The sequence below is a fragment of the Tribolium madens genome, unplaced genomic scaffold (assembly GCF_015345945.1).
Source record: "Tribolium madens isolate multiple individuals breed KSU strain unplaced genomic scaffold, Tmad_KSU_1.1 Scaffold_91;HRSCAF=231;Tcas5.2_LG7, whole genome shotgun sequence".
In the NCBI taxonomy this organism is placed as follows: domain Eukaryota; kingdom Metazoa; phylum Arthropoda; class Insecta; order Coleoptera; family Tenebrionidae; genus Tribolium; species Tribolium madens.
In genome coordinates, this window is record NW_025401063.1 from 17,996,273 (window position 1) to 18,012,727 (window position 16,455).

General features: G+C 29.3%; 2 protein-coding genes across 7 annotated transcripts in view; one reads left to right on the forward strand and one right to left on the reverse strand.

The window, feature by feature from the left end:
* The window catches only part of LOC123012174 (sodium/potassium/calcium exchanger Nckx30C), an 80,103-nt gene that overhangs the window by 54,171 nt on the left and 9,477 nt on the right, over positions 1-16,455 (reverse strand). For 3 of the 6 annotated variants that reach the window (XM_044410016.1, XM_044410019.1, XM_044410014.1), the window contains exon 2: positions 12,830-12,865. The exons of 2 other annotated variants lie outside the window; for them this stretch is intronic. In XM_044410016.1, the coding sequence (XP_044265951.1) occupies positions 12,830-12,865 (36 nt within the window). Of the gene's footprint in view, positions 1-12,829; positions 12,866-13,208; positions 13,233-16,455 lie in introns of all 6 variants that reach the window. One more of the 6 variants, XM_044410015.1, reaches the window with a different exon arrangement.
* Positions 2,317-8,668, forward strand: LOC123012177. Its single transcript, XM_044410022.1, has 3 exons — positions 2,317-2,621; positions 3,178-3,363; positions 8,496-8,668. The coding sequence occupies exons 1-3, from the start codon at positions 2,529-2,531 to the stop codon at positions 8,655-8,657; spliced, it is 441 nt and encodes a 146-aa protein (XP_044265957.1). The 5' UTR covers positions 2,317-2,528; the 3' UTR covers positions 8,658-8,668.

The window sequence follows — 16,455 nt, forward strand, 5'->3', positions numbered from 1 at the left end:
ATAATTATATACAAGATCATCAGTATCATTAAATGTCAAATGTGAAAAAATAAATGTCAAAATTTTTCACATAGAATTTTTAAAACATTTCCTTGAAATTTTCCTTTGGGGCGCGAGTTTTGACACACCTCTATATCGTCATTCAAGCCGTATAAAAACCTATCAAAATGTCAGAAGCTGTCAAATGTCAAAAACAGACGGAGGTCATATCGTGTTCTTGATTCACATTTTCCCCACCAGCAAATAATAAAATAATGGACTTTATGTTTGATTACGTGGTAGTCAGTTCATACATAAAGAGATTTAAGTTGTTTCCATTGATTAGATGAGAGTAGGTGAACACGCAATTTTACTATTACAATGAGTAAAATTAAAAAAATAACAAAAATCAAGTTAAAACAATTATTGCCACAATTTCAATTCAGTGGTTTATGAAATTAGAAAAGTAATCAGTTTATTTGACATTATAGATTTTAGTTATTATTTGAACTATTATTTTAAATAAAAAAGGACAATGCATTCACAAAATGCTTTGTTACAGTGACGGACACGGAATTTTGGACATCAAATTTATGTCAGTTCAAAAAATGTCAATGTAAGCCACGCTTTATTGTCATTGGAACTTCGAAAGTTTTAGTTGAAATTTATTTTTGGCGTCGATTTTTCGAAACAATAATGCCAGCAATACGTGTCTTTATATAAGTTTAATAAATTATTTTGATTTGTTGTCATTTTTTCTCTGCAACAAAAACCGAAAGTGAGGTTAGTTGCCTAAGGCCCGTTTACATTTTTATGTCAGTTGAATGACAAATCGTCCAAAATTCCGTGTCCGCCAGTGTATTACCATTGAACAATTTGTAGAATTGTAAAAATATTTATTTTTATTCCACTTTTATTCAGGTTCTCCCAGCTAAGATTCAACGGTCACTTAAAAGCTTAACTTTTACAGTTCTTAATAAACAGTAGCTAAATTAAAGGTAGCTTTTATTACAAATAGATAAATAATTCATGCCTGAAAAGGGTGGAAAATTTGGGTGACTGCAATTGTTTTAAAGGCAAGAGAAAATAACTGTTAATATCTAAATATTAATCAGAAAATGGATAAATTACCAATAATTAAATGAACAATGAACAGATATAATTTGTCATTCACAATAGAAACAATTACGTTTATTAATACACCGTTTCTTATGATTACAGTTTGTTAAAATCGCTCGTCTAGCTTGTCAAACCAAACACAGCATTATAACTATTAAAATAACAAGAGTTTTATAGACAGTTTAAAATCGAGGTTAAAATTTTTTCCAACACTAATATTGATTAGAAATTTTACTAAATTCAGAAATTATTATAAAAAAGTATTTCAAAATAATGTCAAAATTGCCAAAATTCCAAGATAAGAGTATGTTATAAACTTATAAAATACGTTGCTATTGACGACATATTTTATAGATGAAGCGTATGTTAACGGCAACATAAGACGTTAACTTAAATGCACCATGGAATCAGTATAAAATATTAGTGTTGGAAAATAGCTATAACACTAACGTTTATACTGTTTCTACGGTGCATTTAAGCTTACTTGTTATGTTGTCGTTAAAATACGTTTTAAATACGTCAATAATATCCTATGAGTCTATAAAATACGCTGATGTATATTTTTTGTCAATTTTGACATTATTTTGACATACATATCTTTATAATAATTTCTGAATTTTGTAAAACTTCTGATTCAATATTAGTGTTAGTGTTAGTGGTAGTGTTAGTATTAGTGTTAGTGTTAATCTTGAAGACAACACAAGTTTTATAGATTAAAAATCTCAGTCTATTAAATTCTTGCTCTCTTCGGTCGCTCGAATTTAAACTACGACCTAAAAATCGATTTTTAAACTGTCTATAAAACTCTAGTTGTCTTAATATCTAAAATGGGACAATAAAAATTGAAATATTTTGAAAATCAAAAGTAAGTGAGCAATTTAAATGGTAGATTAACGTTTTAGACCTTCAAAGTAACTAAGATTAGTTTTTTTTAATTAAATAATCAATCCTTTATTGTATAGTGTTATCAGCAAAGATACATCTATAAAGATTCGAGAGATACACTTGAGTGCAAAAAAACGCAAATTGTCAAAAACAAAATTGTCACATTTTTCACAGTTTTACATAGTGTGAAAAAGGTTGTTCCCAAAAAGTTTTAGAAAACTGTCAAAAGAAATGTTGTATTGGGTGGTCTTGCTAGTGCAGTGTCATAGTCAGTGCAAACGAAATGGAAAATAAAATAAATAAAACTTGATAGATGCCTGACAATTATGAAATTATGAATTGTGACAAAGACAATGTCAAAAAACTGGTATTTATTAACAAGCCAAATTACAGTATAAAAAATCAATTTGCGTTTTTTTTGCACTCAAGAGTACTTTGGATAAAAATCCGTTATAAAATACGAATAATCAGTCTGACAGAAGACGCGGTGTCATAAATTTTTGGTTCACAACATTTCGAGTTGTTTAAGTTAAGAAAACGGGAAAATGGGTTCACGTGGCAAAGCACAATGGCATACACCCATAAACGTTATAAAAAATAAACAGGAGGTTTGGACTGTTCTTGAAAATACAGGTTGGGTGAGTGAAACGTCAAAAATGTTTGTAAATGAGTAATTCAAGTAGTTTTTCATGAAATTCCTACATTATATTTTAACCGATGTTTATCTCGTGCTTAAATTAAATATTTAACAGCTTGGAAAATTATGATTGCATTTAGAAATTAGCATAAAGATTGTAGATGAGATAACATACAAACCTCAAACGTATTTTTCTCCTAAAAATTAAATATTGAATAAAGAAAGTCAAATATTTTGGTTGGTACGTGGTCACAAATCATTACAATCAAAAGCAAATTTAATTAAATCAAAACAAATGGAAGTTGGTTCGAGTTATCCACCTTGGAAGTATTTCGGTCGTTCATCATGATTTATTGTGGAAAACAAGAGAAACTTTAATAATGGCTGGTGGAGTATCGATGAGAATATGAAGAGAAGGGGCTTATTATGTTTGTACAATGTCACCGAAGTGGAAGTAAATCAAGAAAGTTTAAGTTCATTTTTAAGATGTTAGAGAGATGCAGCAAATGCGGAAAGTTTTAAAAAAAGACAACTTCATTTCCCTTGGAATTTTTCAGAAACCGGAAAAAATCGACACTGCAAAAACGATCACGTTTTTCGATAACCCTATGAAAAGGCAGCATCGGAGCGCCGAATACGACCTGTTTTTCGCATATACTAAAGTGTTTCCACTTTGGGATCCAAGAAAACCCAAGGACAATTGTCAATATCTGCGCGACATCAGAGAAAACATTTATCAGCAGGTAAAATATTCAAATTAAAAAAGTATGAATTTATCTCTTAGGGAAAAGTCGACTTTTATAAAAAGCTATTTATACTCGCTATCTTCCCCTTAAGGTTGCGACAAGGTGGTGATCAATACTTGTTATTTATGTATTATTTGGCTTTACGTGCAGAGAAGCGGCGCAACAGATACACACTTAAATTACCGACGAGTCTTGCAACATTTCAATTTTAAATTAATTTACATTTCATTAAAATTAACTGCTCAATTCGAACACCTCGTCGTAAAAAAATGGTTTAAACAAGACATAAAACTACAACCACAAAAATTACAATAATTTTCTCCTTGTTTGTCTAGAGAAAATTACCAGTCGCTTGTATTACTAGAGCTCTCTGAGTAATAAATTCTAAGCCATGGACTGTATTTTGAATTTTCGTTCTAATTAAACAGTATTTTACTAAAATTTCAAGAAACTAGCAAATGTTATAAAAATTTGCCGCTTTCATGAAATAGAAATCATTACTAAGTGTATAGTTTCTTGACGTGACGCTGCCAAATATCAAATCTTCAATTGTACCAAACCTTTTATCTATTTGCGTGTTACCAACTAAAGTTGAAATGACGTTTAAGCGAATAATAATCAAACAACTTATTATTAGTTGGCAATTACGAGTATATGAAAACAAGTAATAACATACAATAATAATTATCTAGGTCACCAGGTTTAATTCTAAACGAGCCCCTCATAATTTCTAGAAAACATTTTGGAATCTGATAGGACTGATAGGACACATTGCTAGTTGAAATCATAATTAAAACACAAATTAATAAGTTATCCATTAAGCGGTTGAATTTTTTTTTTAAGATAAAGTGACTAGAAAATTTCAAAGTTTGTGCATAGGTCAATAACCTACTAAAGATAACGTAAAAAGTTTAGAAAAGTGGGTGATCAACGTAAAAAACATACAAGTTTGGTAAAACGACTTTTCAAATGTACTATTTTTTTGGATTTTATAAATTAATACAGAGTGGTTATAAATGATTTTCATCTAGCCAGCTTTGGAATTTTTTTGCATGTAACTTTATTTGTGCCGCTCTACTTTTTGAAAGCTTTAATTCTGTCATTAGTGTCACTTATTAATTAATAATAAATTGTTGTTAATTAAATTTCTATTGTTTCAACTAATTTCCAATAATAATTGATAATAATGTATACTTTGAAAGAAAACAAGTTTATAATTGAAGTCTATTTTCGAAGTGGACGCTTAGTAAACGGCGATTTTTTAATTTTGAGTTACAACAAGTAGGTACCCCTATTTTCGTAAAGCGGCATTTTTTATTTTACATGGAAAATTCACAGCTGGCTAGATGAAAATCATTTGTAACCACTCTGTACAATTTGTTTGCCAACAACAAGTATACAGGATGCGCCAGAACTCGCACCCCAGAGAAAAATGCCATATAAGGTAAGATACCAGGAACATGGAAAAAATATTAAAAAAATTTTATCTATAAAAATTTCGAAGTTATGAGTGTTTAAAGTTTGCACTTTGACTCTATTTATTTCTGTTGGAAAAATAATTTTCTAAGTTTCTTTGCTATAGGCTATTAAAAGAGGAAACAAGGAAGCTGTATCCCAAATTGTAACTATGTTCAATGTTATTTGTGGCTTTTATTGGCAAAATTTTTGTCCCTTTACAAAATACAACATATACAAGATCATCAGTATCATTAAATAGATATAAAAAAGTCAAATGTCAAAAAACAAATGTCAAATTTTTTTGACAGAACATTTATGTAAAATTATACAAAAAACTCCCTATTGGCAATATTTTGATACGCTACTTATTCTTTAATTTATAGTACTATTGGTTCTATTTAAATAGTTTTGGTAAGGGCTTTGTTTGTGTTGTTTTTCGTTGATACTTTCGAGTAATTAAGAATGATCCTTTGGGTTAGCATAGCTGAATTGTATGTTTAAATTGTAGAGCTGTAATAACTTATTATTAATAATAATAATAATATAATTAATAATAATAATAATAATAATTTAAGTATCCGGAGAGGTGGGATACGACCGTATTTGTACGTTGCATTTTCGATTGCAGCAACAGATTCCCGGAACTATTTCTGGAAGGGTGAACTTTACTTGAAATCCATTGCTATGGTTTCCGTAACATTTGCCATTCATCTGACAATTATCAATTAAGTGTTTGTTTCACTGTCAAAGTATAAATGTCGTGCCTGCACGTGCAATTACTGGACTCATATCATTAGTTGATAGCAACACTATCCCTAATGATCAGCCTCCTTGGCCACGTGGAAAATGGTTAATGCCCAAATTTCATTACTTTTAAGACGTTACAATAGTTCTTTAATCAAAGTTGAACAGTTTTTTGTTATCAGTCGTTTGCTTCTCTTAGATAAAATGAATAAAAAATTTCTGTTTTCTTTTGTTTTACTGAGAAACGAGAAACTTCAAATGAATTAAAAACAAGCAAAAAAATTTCATATTTCGTATTTTGCTGTTGTGCTTCTGGAATTGTACTTATTTATTAGTTTTCTAAAACAGAAGGATTTATAAGCAAAGGACAACAATATACTCTAAAGACATGTTCTTATTATTATAGTCCTTAAAATATAACTTGATTAATGCCCCGCCCTGCTTACATAGTTACCAATAAAAACTGTAATCAAGCGGAGCGTAAGTTACACTGTTCCATTTTTAAAATGTCACGTTGAAATTTGGTTGAAATTAAAGTTTAAACCTAAATTCGGTATTTTTTACGCAAATCAAAGTAAGTACTGCGTAACAGAACTCTATGTAAAACGTGTCTCAAAATTTATTGTAACTGAATTTGTTACGTTACATGAAACCACGGAAAAATTGTCCTCTGTTATTTTTGCTCTGATGCGACAAGTCTGCTATACTAGTTTTCATATTAATTTGCATCGAAGTAGTCGTTGAAAGGGATCATTTTAATGTGGCAATTATGCAAAAATTCAAACAATCCTAACCTCAAATTTCCCTACATATTATTTTTTCAAATAAATGTGTGCCCCAGGTAGCAAAAAATAATTAAAATTAACAACGCAATTAAGATAGGGTAGCAAACATAACAATTTTGTCATTATTGATGTGATTAAATTTGTTCTGAATGACATATTAATGACACTTTTTGTGTAAATCTGCCTTTAAATTAAAGATTTATTTAGACTACTACAACCTACTTGATGCACATTAATATGAAAAAGAGTATAGTTGCTAACAATTCAAAGTGGGCGGAGCACTCATCTTCTTACACTTTGTGAACATTAGAATTTTTTTCTACTCACACATCTAATTTTTAATTTAAGTAATTTTTTGTGGTGGTCGTAGAAAAATTATAGTATGTAACACTTCTCTAAATATTCGTTTTATTAAACATAAAAGTCATGTCTAAAATGGCGTTTATAGCACTAGTTACATAATATACTATTACGATTGATTTGTAAGACAAAATAAAATAGAAAAATACCTATAACGGTACCAAGAATTATTTTTAAATTAGATTAAATCTACAGACCCCCTGAAAGCTGGCGTATACCTATTATTTATAAAATAATTTTATTTTGAAACAGTTAAAAAAATATTAAATAAATAATGATTTGTTCTTTCGTCAATGTCAGCATTACCTTATGCATAATTTTCTTCAAGAAATGGTTTGTTAAATTTTTCATTAAAAAAATTACATTTTCATTTAACTTGACTTTTGTCAATGCAAGATAAATGGCGACTTAATTCGAATTAGTTTAATAATTGTGAACTAAATTTTCATTTCGCTTTCTGTAAACCGGTTCCTAAAGGAATTTATCTTGAAACTACGTCAAGTTTGCAATCCAATAATTTACGATCCTGCCTGCTTGCGGTTAGAAGCGTCGGCATCCACTGCTGGTTTATTGAAGCGTCATTTTCACTTTGTTCGACTGTATATACATTTATTTCATTGTTTTCAGCCGCAAATTTAGACTTGAAGAGTTTCTTGATCATTGTAGTGTTTCTTTAAAAGTAAATAGATACCACGATAATATTCCCGCTTTAAATAAATTAATAGATATTTTTTATTGAATTGAATAAAATGTGAAAATCTTAATTATTAAAATTTTTTGATAACGGTATACTGTATTAAATTAAAAAAAAACATTTTATAGGTAATTTAAAAATACAGATCCCTGTTATAATGCAAATTTGATAACTGTTCTTAATTCTTTGATATAAGACAAAAATTAAAGTAGGCAACTTCTAATACATGTAAGTTCAAGTTTGGAGGTACCTGGAGCATGATTTACAACCGAGCTGGGCCGCACCGCAGGGTATAACCCACAACATGATCGTTTTATTGCGTTTATTCAAAGCAAAGATATACATCTGCACCCCTCAAGAAGAGAATTGATAGTTCATTTCAAAACTTCAATTTTTTATTCATTTATTTCATTTATTCATCTATTTAAAAATGAATTAAAAAAATTGATAGGTTTAATATAAAGGCACTAAGCCCAATACGTAAATTCTAGGTTTTTTTCACACTAGGTTTGTTTAAATAGTGCGTTATTTTCAAACTTGTTCAATAATTATGACTTTTCTGGATAGATCCCATTGTATCGTTTTAAATTTCATCTGTATAATTACATTTCAGTCCAAGGCGACTTTGATAAGAAATTTAACTAATTAGCTTAGACGGTACAGACATTCCTCAGGAACAAGAAATGGTAAAATGTATCGATTTTTAATATACCTACATCCTGGTGCTCCAGGCTTATTATCCTTGCCCAATTTTACATTAATTGCTTTGCTTTAATTTCTGGCAAAACAATGGTGTAATGTCACATTATCACGATGAATTTGGTCGTTTCCTTATCCCGAAAATGCACGTCATTGCCGTTAAAGACATCATTCACTCGCCCGCATCTCGAAAAAGACAAACAAAATTCGTGTTTGCCCGCTGTTTAGTTTTACAACGAGTGAATTTCAAACTCGATTTAAATAGGAATTTGCGTGGAATGCCACGTTTCGACCTTAATTATGCACAAACATTTGCACAAATTGGATCTCCCATGACGTGTGCGTGTGTCAAAGACTAAATTAAGCGATTTTTCGATAAACTGTTGCAGGAAAAAGCCAAACCGGTGCCGGTGCTTACATCGCTCAACTACGGATTAACAGCAAGGAGGCTTCTAGATCAACCGGAGACTTGTTTCAAGAGGATCCATGCCACTAGTGATTTTAAAAGAAGACGCGGAGTGATGAAAGTGGAAGAGCGAGAACCGCAATAACAATAAATTCTTTTTTGACGTACATTGATTTTTATTCGGGGACGTTCTCTGACAAGATACAGGTGGGCGAGATAAAAGACAACAGATACGAAGAAGAGATATTGAAACGTTTCATCTCACTTCTGTTACGACTTGGACTTCCTGAAAGGGGCTCAATAGCGGCAGATCTTAATTGAAAACTACAGCGACGGTGTTGTATCAGATGTCGGCCTTTCGAAGGCTTTACACACCAATTCGAACTAATTGCGCAAGAAATATTTACTTTCTTTGACGGAAATTTATCATGAAATTAAAAAATTACAAAATCGACAAACTACTTATTAAAAAAAACACACAAAAGAGTAATGGTGCTATTCTGTAAAAAAAATACGTGCTATAGCGCTATAACTCTTTAAGCTATCGACTATAAGTAAAAATCGAATTCTCTAAGGAAATATTTCTCTATACCTAAAATTCTATAAGCTTAAAGTCTCTATAAAGTTATGGCAAGAAATTTGCTGACCGTAAAGATAAGTCTTTACTAGATAAGTCTACTATAAGTAGTCTCTATAACAATATATTGTCATAGTAACAATGTCACTCCTCAATAATTTATTATAAGTACTTCTCTCCGTATTTCGCCAGTGATGCTAATTTTTGTTCTCTTATAATTATTGGTATCGTGTAAAGTTAATAATAAGTACATAGTTCAGTAATGGATCGTAATAATATTGCACTAATTGCATTATATTTATTATTAAATGAAGAAAAAAGATGGTAATGTTGTGGACAATAATGAGCTTCTTACTACAAAATCTTAAAGGTACAAGCAGGTTTTATGAAAATCGGTAATAAATTTTTGTGTAATTTATTAATATGAGCTCAAAGTTGATGCATTTTCTAAATTCTCCTTCGGCTTTAGTTTCAAAATTGTTACTTCTTCAACTCGTTCTTCAAAAACGTTGCAAACAATCCTACTAATTTAATTACGTTTTTTTCTCTTTGATGTTTATGTTGTATTCTCATTAATTTCTTACTAAAAATTAGAGAATGTTTAGCAAATTTACATTACAAATTGTGTCTAAATTTTAGCGGTAGTATTTTTCTGACTTTTCGTCTTCAAATTTCCAAAAACTATTCGCGATACTCAATTTGTTCCCGTTTTTGTGTTTTCATTTCTAAATTTTCTTAGACGATTTTTTTGCTGAATGCCATTTTTTATTAATTAAATTAAAAACTGGAACTGCCAACATCCAAAAATTACCATGAATAAATTTGTTAAGACTGTTTGACATTTCCACTTAATAAAAAACAGACTTTAGGGTAATTACAGCGCTATAACTCGAATGTTTACATAGACGCTTAGAGAATACCAATTTTGATACGATTCTATAAGGACTTTAAAAAATTTATATACAGAGCTCTATTAGCTATGGAATATACCAGCTTATAGACTATAGCAGATTTTTAGAGAATAGCCTAATTAGTCTAATTTTCGTAAATTTGAGATATTTTATAGAACGTGTAAAAATAAGTGACACGTATTCCACCGTATGTATGTTGAAATACAAGGATGTAAAAATTGAGAACCACGTAACAAAAAGAATTTTTATTTAAAGAACAAATCAACATATTGAAACGATTTTTTTTTAAATAATAGATATAAATAGGACGTAATAATGCATGTATTCTAAAAATTTGTTATTAAGAAATAATTTAAAAATATATTGTTTAAACAAAAAAATTAACAATTACGCAGGTTTTTAAAATTCTCAAAAAATTTATGTAAAAACTTTCATATTTTTACTATGTTTTCACATAAGTTTCAAGAGGGACGTTTTAAAAATCGCTAAAGAAAATTTTTTTTTGAGAGCGCTGCATAGTGCATGATGCTCTAAGATCGTCTGAAAGTAGCGTTTCCTTGGAAATTAAATAGAAAAAGTACCAATTACCGTCACTAAAAAACTGTTGTATAGAAAATACATAGTTTCCAATAACTTATTAACATTTATTTTTCAAAAAATATCAATAATAAATAGAAATTCCTCGGTTGAGCAAGAGTACTCTCTATATTTTTTTATTCTATTTTCTGATATTAAAATAAAAATATGTAGATTGTATGTATGTACCTTTTATGAGCTTCGCTCGACTAAAAGATCATTTAAAAAATCGCTGTCTTTCAACTTGTCAACTGGTCGATTAGATTATACAGAGTGTGTGAAAAGTCCCGGACCAACGTGACATGTAAGGTAAGACAACAGGAGCAAGGAAAAAATGTAAAAAAAATCTATCTGTAAAAATTTCGAAGTTATGAGAGATTAATTTTTGCACTTTGACTCTATTTGTTTCTGTTGGAAAAATAATTTTCCAAGTTTTTTTGCTATAGGCTATTAAAAGAGGAAACAAGGAAGCTGTAATTGTAACTCTTTTAATGTTATTTGTGGCTTTTATTGGCAAAATTATTGTACCTTTATTAAATAATTATAAAAAAAATATATACAAGGTCATCAATATCATTAAATAGACATAAAAAATGTCAAATTTCAAATAATAAATGTAAATTTTTTTTTGACAGATTGAATTTTTTTCATGTTCCTGGTATCTTACCTTACATGCCATGTCACGTTGGTCCGGAACATACCCTGTATAGCAAAACGTAATATGTGAAATATTTACTCAACCGAAGAATTTGTTTTTTATTATGATATTTTTTGAAAAATAAATGTTAATAAATTATTGGAAATTATGTGTTTTCTTTAGAACAGTGACGTAATTGGTAATTTTCCTATTTAATTTCCAAAAAAACGCTACTTTCAGGCGATCACGCACTATGCAACGCACTCAAAAAAAAAATTTTTTCAGCCATTTTTAAAACATCCGTCCTAAAACTTATGTGAAAACATAGTAAAAATGTGAGAGTTTTTACATAAATTTTTTGAGAATCTTAAAAATCTGCGTAATTGTTTATTTTTCTGTATAAACAATATATTTTTAAATTATTTGTTAATAACAACTTTTTAGAATACATGTATTATCACGTCCGTAATGTACCTATTTATATCTATTATTAAAAAAAAAATCGTTTCAATATGTTGATTTGTTCTTTATATAAAAATTCTTTTTGCTAATTTTGTACATCCCTGTTTTTTAAACATACATTGAAAAAATAAAAAACGGTGAAATACGTGTCACTTATTTTTACATGTTCTATAAAATATCTCAAGTTTACGAAATAATGAGTTTTACAAATGATCGTTTTGGAATGGAATTACTCAAAAGCTTTTTTATCAACGAATTATTATATTATTAGTATTAAACAAATGATCTTTTTTTAACGATATTATAAGTTAAAGGCAGTAATTTCTACACGTCAAAATCAAATTCGTAGAGTAGATAATTTCTTTTATTGAAATTTTGAATTTTCTGAAAACGGATCATTTCACAAAACACTAACAACAAAACAACAGCATGCTAAGAAAACAACGTTAGATTTTCAGTTGCAAAGAAGCTAACTACTTTCTTTAATTTGAAAGACAATTTGAATACTAATTGATTTTAATCAAGGTTTATACAGGTACAGCCGGAAAATAGTAGGGGCGAATATTTCGAGATTTGGCTGTACAGTTGCTAAATTAAAATTTCGAGCAGTATTTTTCTGTCACTTTAAAAAGTTTTATTAATTAAATAAAATTTATTAATTGAACTAAGTGTAATTAAATCATCGTTTTGATCTGCTGTGAATAAGTCAAAATGACATAAACATGACAAGAGTCAAAAATGAGGTTATTAATGTAAAGGTTGTTTTAGAGTTTACTTATAAAAATGACAATACTGTCCGAAATTTTAATTCCGCAACTGTACATGCTTGGAGCTAAACAAAACACAACTACAGAAAATGGATTGAGTTGGACAAAAATAAAACAATTTTTACTTTTGTAACAACTCGTAGAATCAGTAGAGTATTTAAAGTTGCCTATTCTACTGGTAACAACCACGTTCAACATAAAACACCTAGAACATGACATACATAAGAAAATTGTTTAAGCGTCCATCTTGGGTTAATTAAGTGGGTTTAAATCTAAGATGGCTTCACTTTTCAAGAACATTGGAAAAACAAGTGGACAGGTGAGAAAACCCAAAAAAGGAAGATGAAAAAACACAAAGTAGGCAACACTATTAAATACTCTACTGACCTTGCCTGAGTCTAAAATGACACTGACTGAAGTCGACTGAAAAAGAAAAAAAATCTATAAATAAATGCTCAACAGACTATAAATCTATAAAATATATTCCGTCTGATTCGAAATATACATAATTTAGTGTATCGGTAATTTACTTCATGATTTTAACTATAAGCATGTGGCGCGTAGATTGGCCCCAAATCAATAACTATCGTGTCAAGGACGTTCAGTTGATTCCTTAGCGAAATTTCCCTAAATACTTGTTAAAAAAATTATAATCGATACTCATGCAGCTAGAAGATTGAATAAAGAAAGCATGGTGAGGTGGTAAGCAAGCAGAAAGCAGCGACAATAAAGTGTGAGGAGAAAGCAGCTTTAAGATCGGACTCACCAGAGCTTGAGCGGCCGTTTGGTGCTGGAAACAATGAAGCACACATTTAGTACACACAAACAGGAAATACAGATGAAAGATAGTTAAGCTAATGGAACAGAAAAAATGCTCTAGAAAGTGCGATTCGATACGATCTTGTATTTGTCGTTCTTTCAATGTGCGTATTATTAATGATACAAAGGGTTGATGACAGTGGTTTATGGCATTAATTAATCATTAATACGAAAAGTCGAAAGTCTCGACAAGGTTTTATGATCGGGAAGGAAGGCACGAACAAGGAGTAATAAATGTTAGATGCGAGATTTTTTAAAGTGGATGGAAAAATAAAAATGTTGAGGATTGCAGTGAAGCGCTCGCGTAAATGGTAGAAATGCAACTTAGTCTAATTACAAAAGAACACTTTATAAAATATTGACTTGGTCTAAATATTATTTGATCCCCCGGCGCCTACATCATTTTGACATTTGGTCAAAATTCGTTGCTTCAAGTAAACAAACAAAAAATTAATAGATGCATTGTTTAAAAAATGTTAATAGTTTTGGAATCAAGTAACAGAAGTGTCTAAAAAACACTAAAGTCAATATTAGTTTCCAGTAAAAACTTGATAAGCTATATTTGCGCTGTTGAATTTCATTAATATTAATGTAATTTTGTGTTATTTATATGCTGTTTTAATATTAATAATAGACAATAAATTCAGAATGATATTCAAACCTAGTAACTACTTATATTTTTGAGGTGAAATAGGTCAAAAACATTTGATTTCTACGTAAAAAACAGTATGTGTGTCTGAACACTATTACCAGATTTTGAGCCAAAAGGCTTTATTATTTCATAAAGAAAAACGTTGTGAAAAATGACAGAATATACGATAGAAATGACACAAGATATGTATAGAAATACATATTTACACAAGTAAATTATACTGACTATTATTATGACTATATTCGTATAGTTTTATACTACTAAAATATGTAAATGATTGAAATAGTCTTTATTATTGTCGAATTGGTGTTCGTTAATGTTAGTAACCAAAGTTAATTAACATATAATGAAAATAATATCAAATACAAAATAAATTATTTATAATGAACAGTCTCCTAGAAAATAACTGCAGGAAAAGTCGGTTTTATTAATTTTATCTTTACTAAAAAGTATTTGCTTTCTATACCAACTCCTAATTCAAATTTTGTTATTTTGTTAAGTTACTACAACTTTAAAAACTTGAATTTTCCAGATTTTTATGTTTTGTGACAATCATTCTTTTCAAGACTTTAAAAAAGAAATAAATACAAAAAGGGATCGATTTTTTATCCAGTGGCAGTTCATGATATTAAATATTAAGAGGAAGGGAACACTTAGTTCAATAAAATTTTTGCATAATATACGAGGTGAACAAAAAGTATTAAACCAAGCGGTTTTTTTAATCATTTGCCTTCAGTAATAAAAATTAAAGCGCAATATAAATATAATCCTGTTTTGAGAATGAAATTTCATTTTGCTTTTGAGTTAAGAAACTCTCATGATTTTTTTTTTCAATAAAAATTGAATAAAATGTAGATAATTGTTATCCTTAAATCATATTGACTCTCCCAACGAAAACTATAGTAACTCAAAATTTAAAGTTTTGAGAAAAACTGCATTGAATCTTTGATTGTTAATAAAAATCAGGAGGAACTGTTTAATATCATTGAAAATTACCGCAGGTCTAAGTTTTGGTAATAATATTGTTTATAAAAAAATTTCTTATTGTTTTTGTATTTTGGGCCCTACATAAGCCATCGTATCTCAAAGCTAATTTATGAGTTAGGTACTATCGTTTTCGTTGGGAGAGTCGATATAGTCTTTGTAAAAAAAATATAGTGAGTTGCCATTTGAAGAAATTAAAAATTTTGCAGAACTCAAAAAAAAACAAAATATTCTTGAGAAGCGTCACATTTTTATAGTACAGTCGCGGCCCTTGAGCACTAAGACATTCACTTTTGGTATACTATTTGCTATTTTAAAAATTTATTTTTCATAAATTAGTTTATTAAAAAATAAATAATTTAAGAAAAAAACATTTGGTTCCATACGTTATTCTGTTCACCTAGTATAGTCGACCATAGTAAGTCGATCATCTTATTCGGACTATCCCTAGATTTGTAAATAAATAAATATAACGCACCAAAAAAGCTTTACCCAATATTAATTAATTTTTTATTCAAATTATCTGATTCTCTTCAAATTTTGATCGTTTATTTATCTTAATCTAATTAGTATGTATACAAAAATTATTGCGATGTAGCCATAATGAATGAGTGTTCTTTTTATATGGCACTTAGTGTAAGTATTTATGTTCGATTTCTTTTATTTCAATATATTTCCACATCACCTTATAAGGTACTATTAGAAATGCGTTGATTTATTGAAAGAGGTCTCACTAATAGTCATGGTATATGCATTAAGTAAATAAAAAAAAACAAAATAAAAAAAAGAGATCAAAAAATCACAAAATTCATTTTCTTTTTAAACACCAAAACCTAAATCCTATGGGTGTAGCTCCGAAATCTGACCTGCATATTTGCAAACTTTCGAATTTTGGCAATTGAGACTTTACTTTTTGCAATATAAAAATTTGGATGATGTGAATTTTTGTGTGAACATAATGGAGATAATGCCGGGGGAAATCTTGGTTATAACAATCTTTATACTCTTATACTTTACCTTTTCGTGTCAGTTGAACAATGGTCATTCATAAAGATAACCAAGATTTTGATCTTAACCTATAATAGAGTATTATGGGAACGCGAACACCTGAAAAACTTTCAGCTCCCTACAGCTTTCTTTGTCGTAACTTGTTTATAACCTTCGCTGAAGTCTTAATTATTTTATGGCAATTTTTAACGACAAAGTCTGTTCTAAAATTATCAAAAATATCAATTATCACAACATCTGTGTTTATTAATGTATCAATTAGCTCAATGGTGATGTAGTTTTAACGTTAAAGTGGGATCGCAGATTATTCAAACCGAGTAAATGTTTTTTCAGAAGTTAGCCGATTTTAAATTGTTATTTATTGGCTGGCGTGTTCCTGGTTCTGATCAATTTTTACTCGGTTTTATTTCTAATCTCTTCGATCTTTATCCATCAATTACAGTGGGCTTTTAGGAATTTCATCGATCGGTTTTATTTTTATATTCCAGCTAGCAGTCGAATAAAACTTTTCGAATTGAGAGATATTACTCTAAACGTAATCATATTGCAA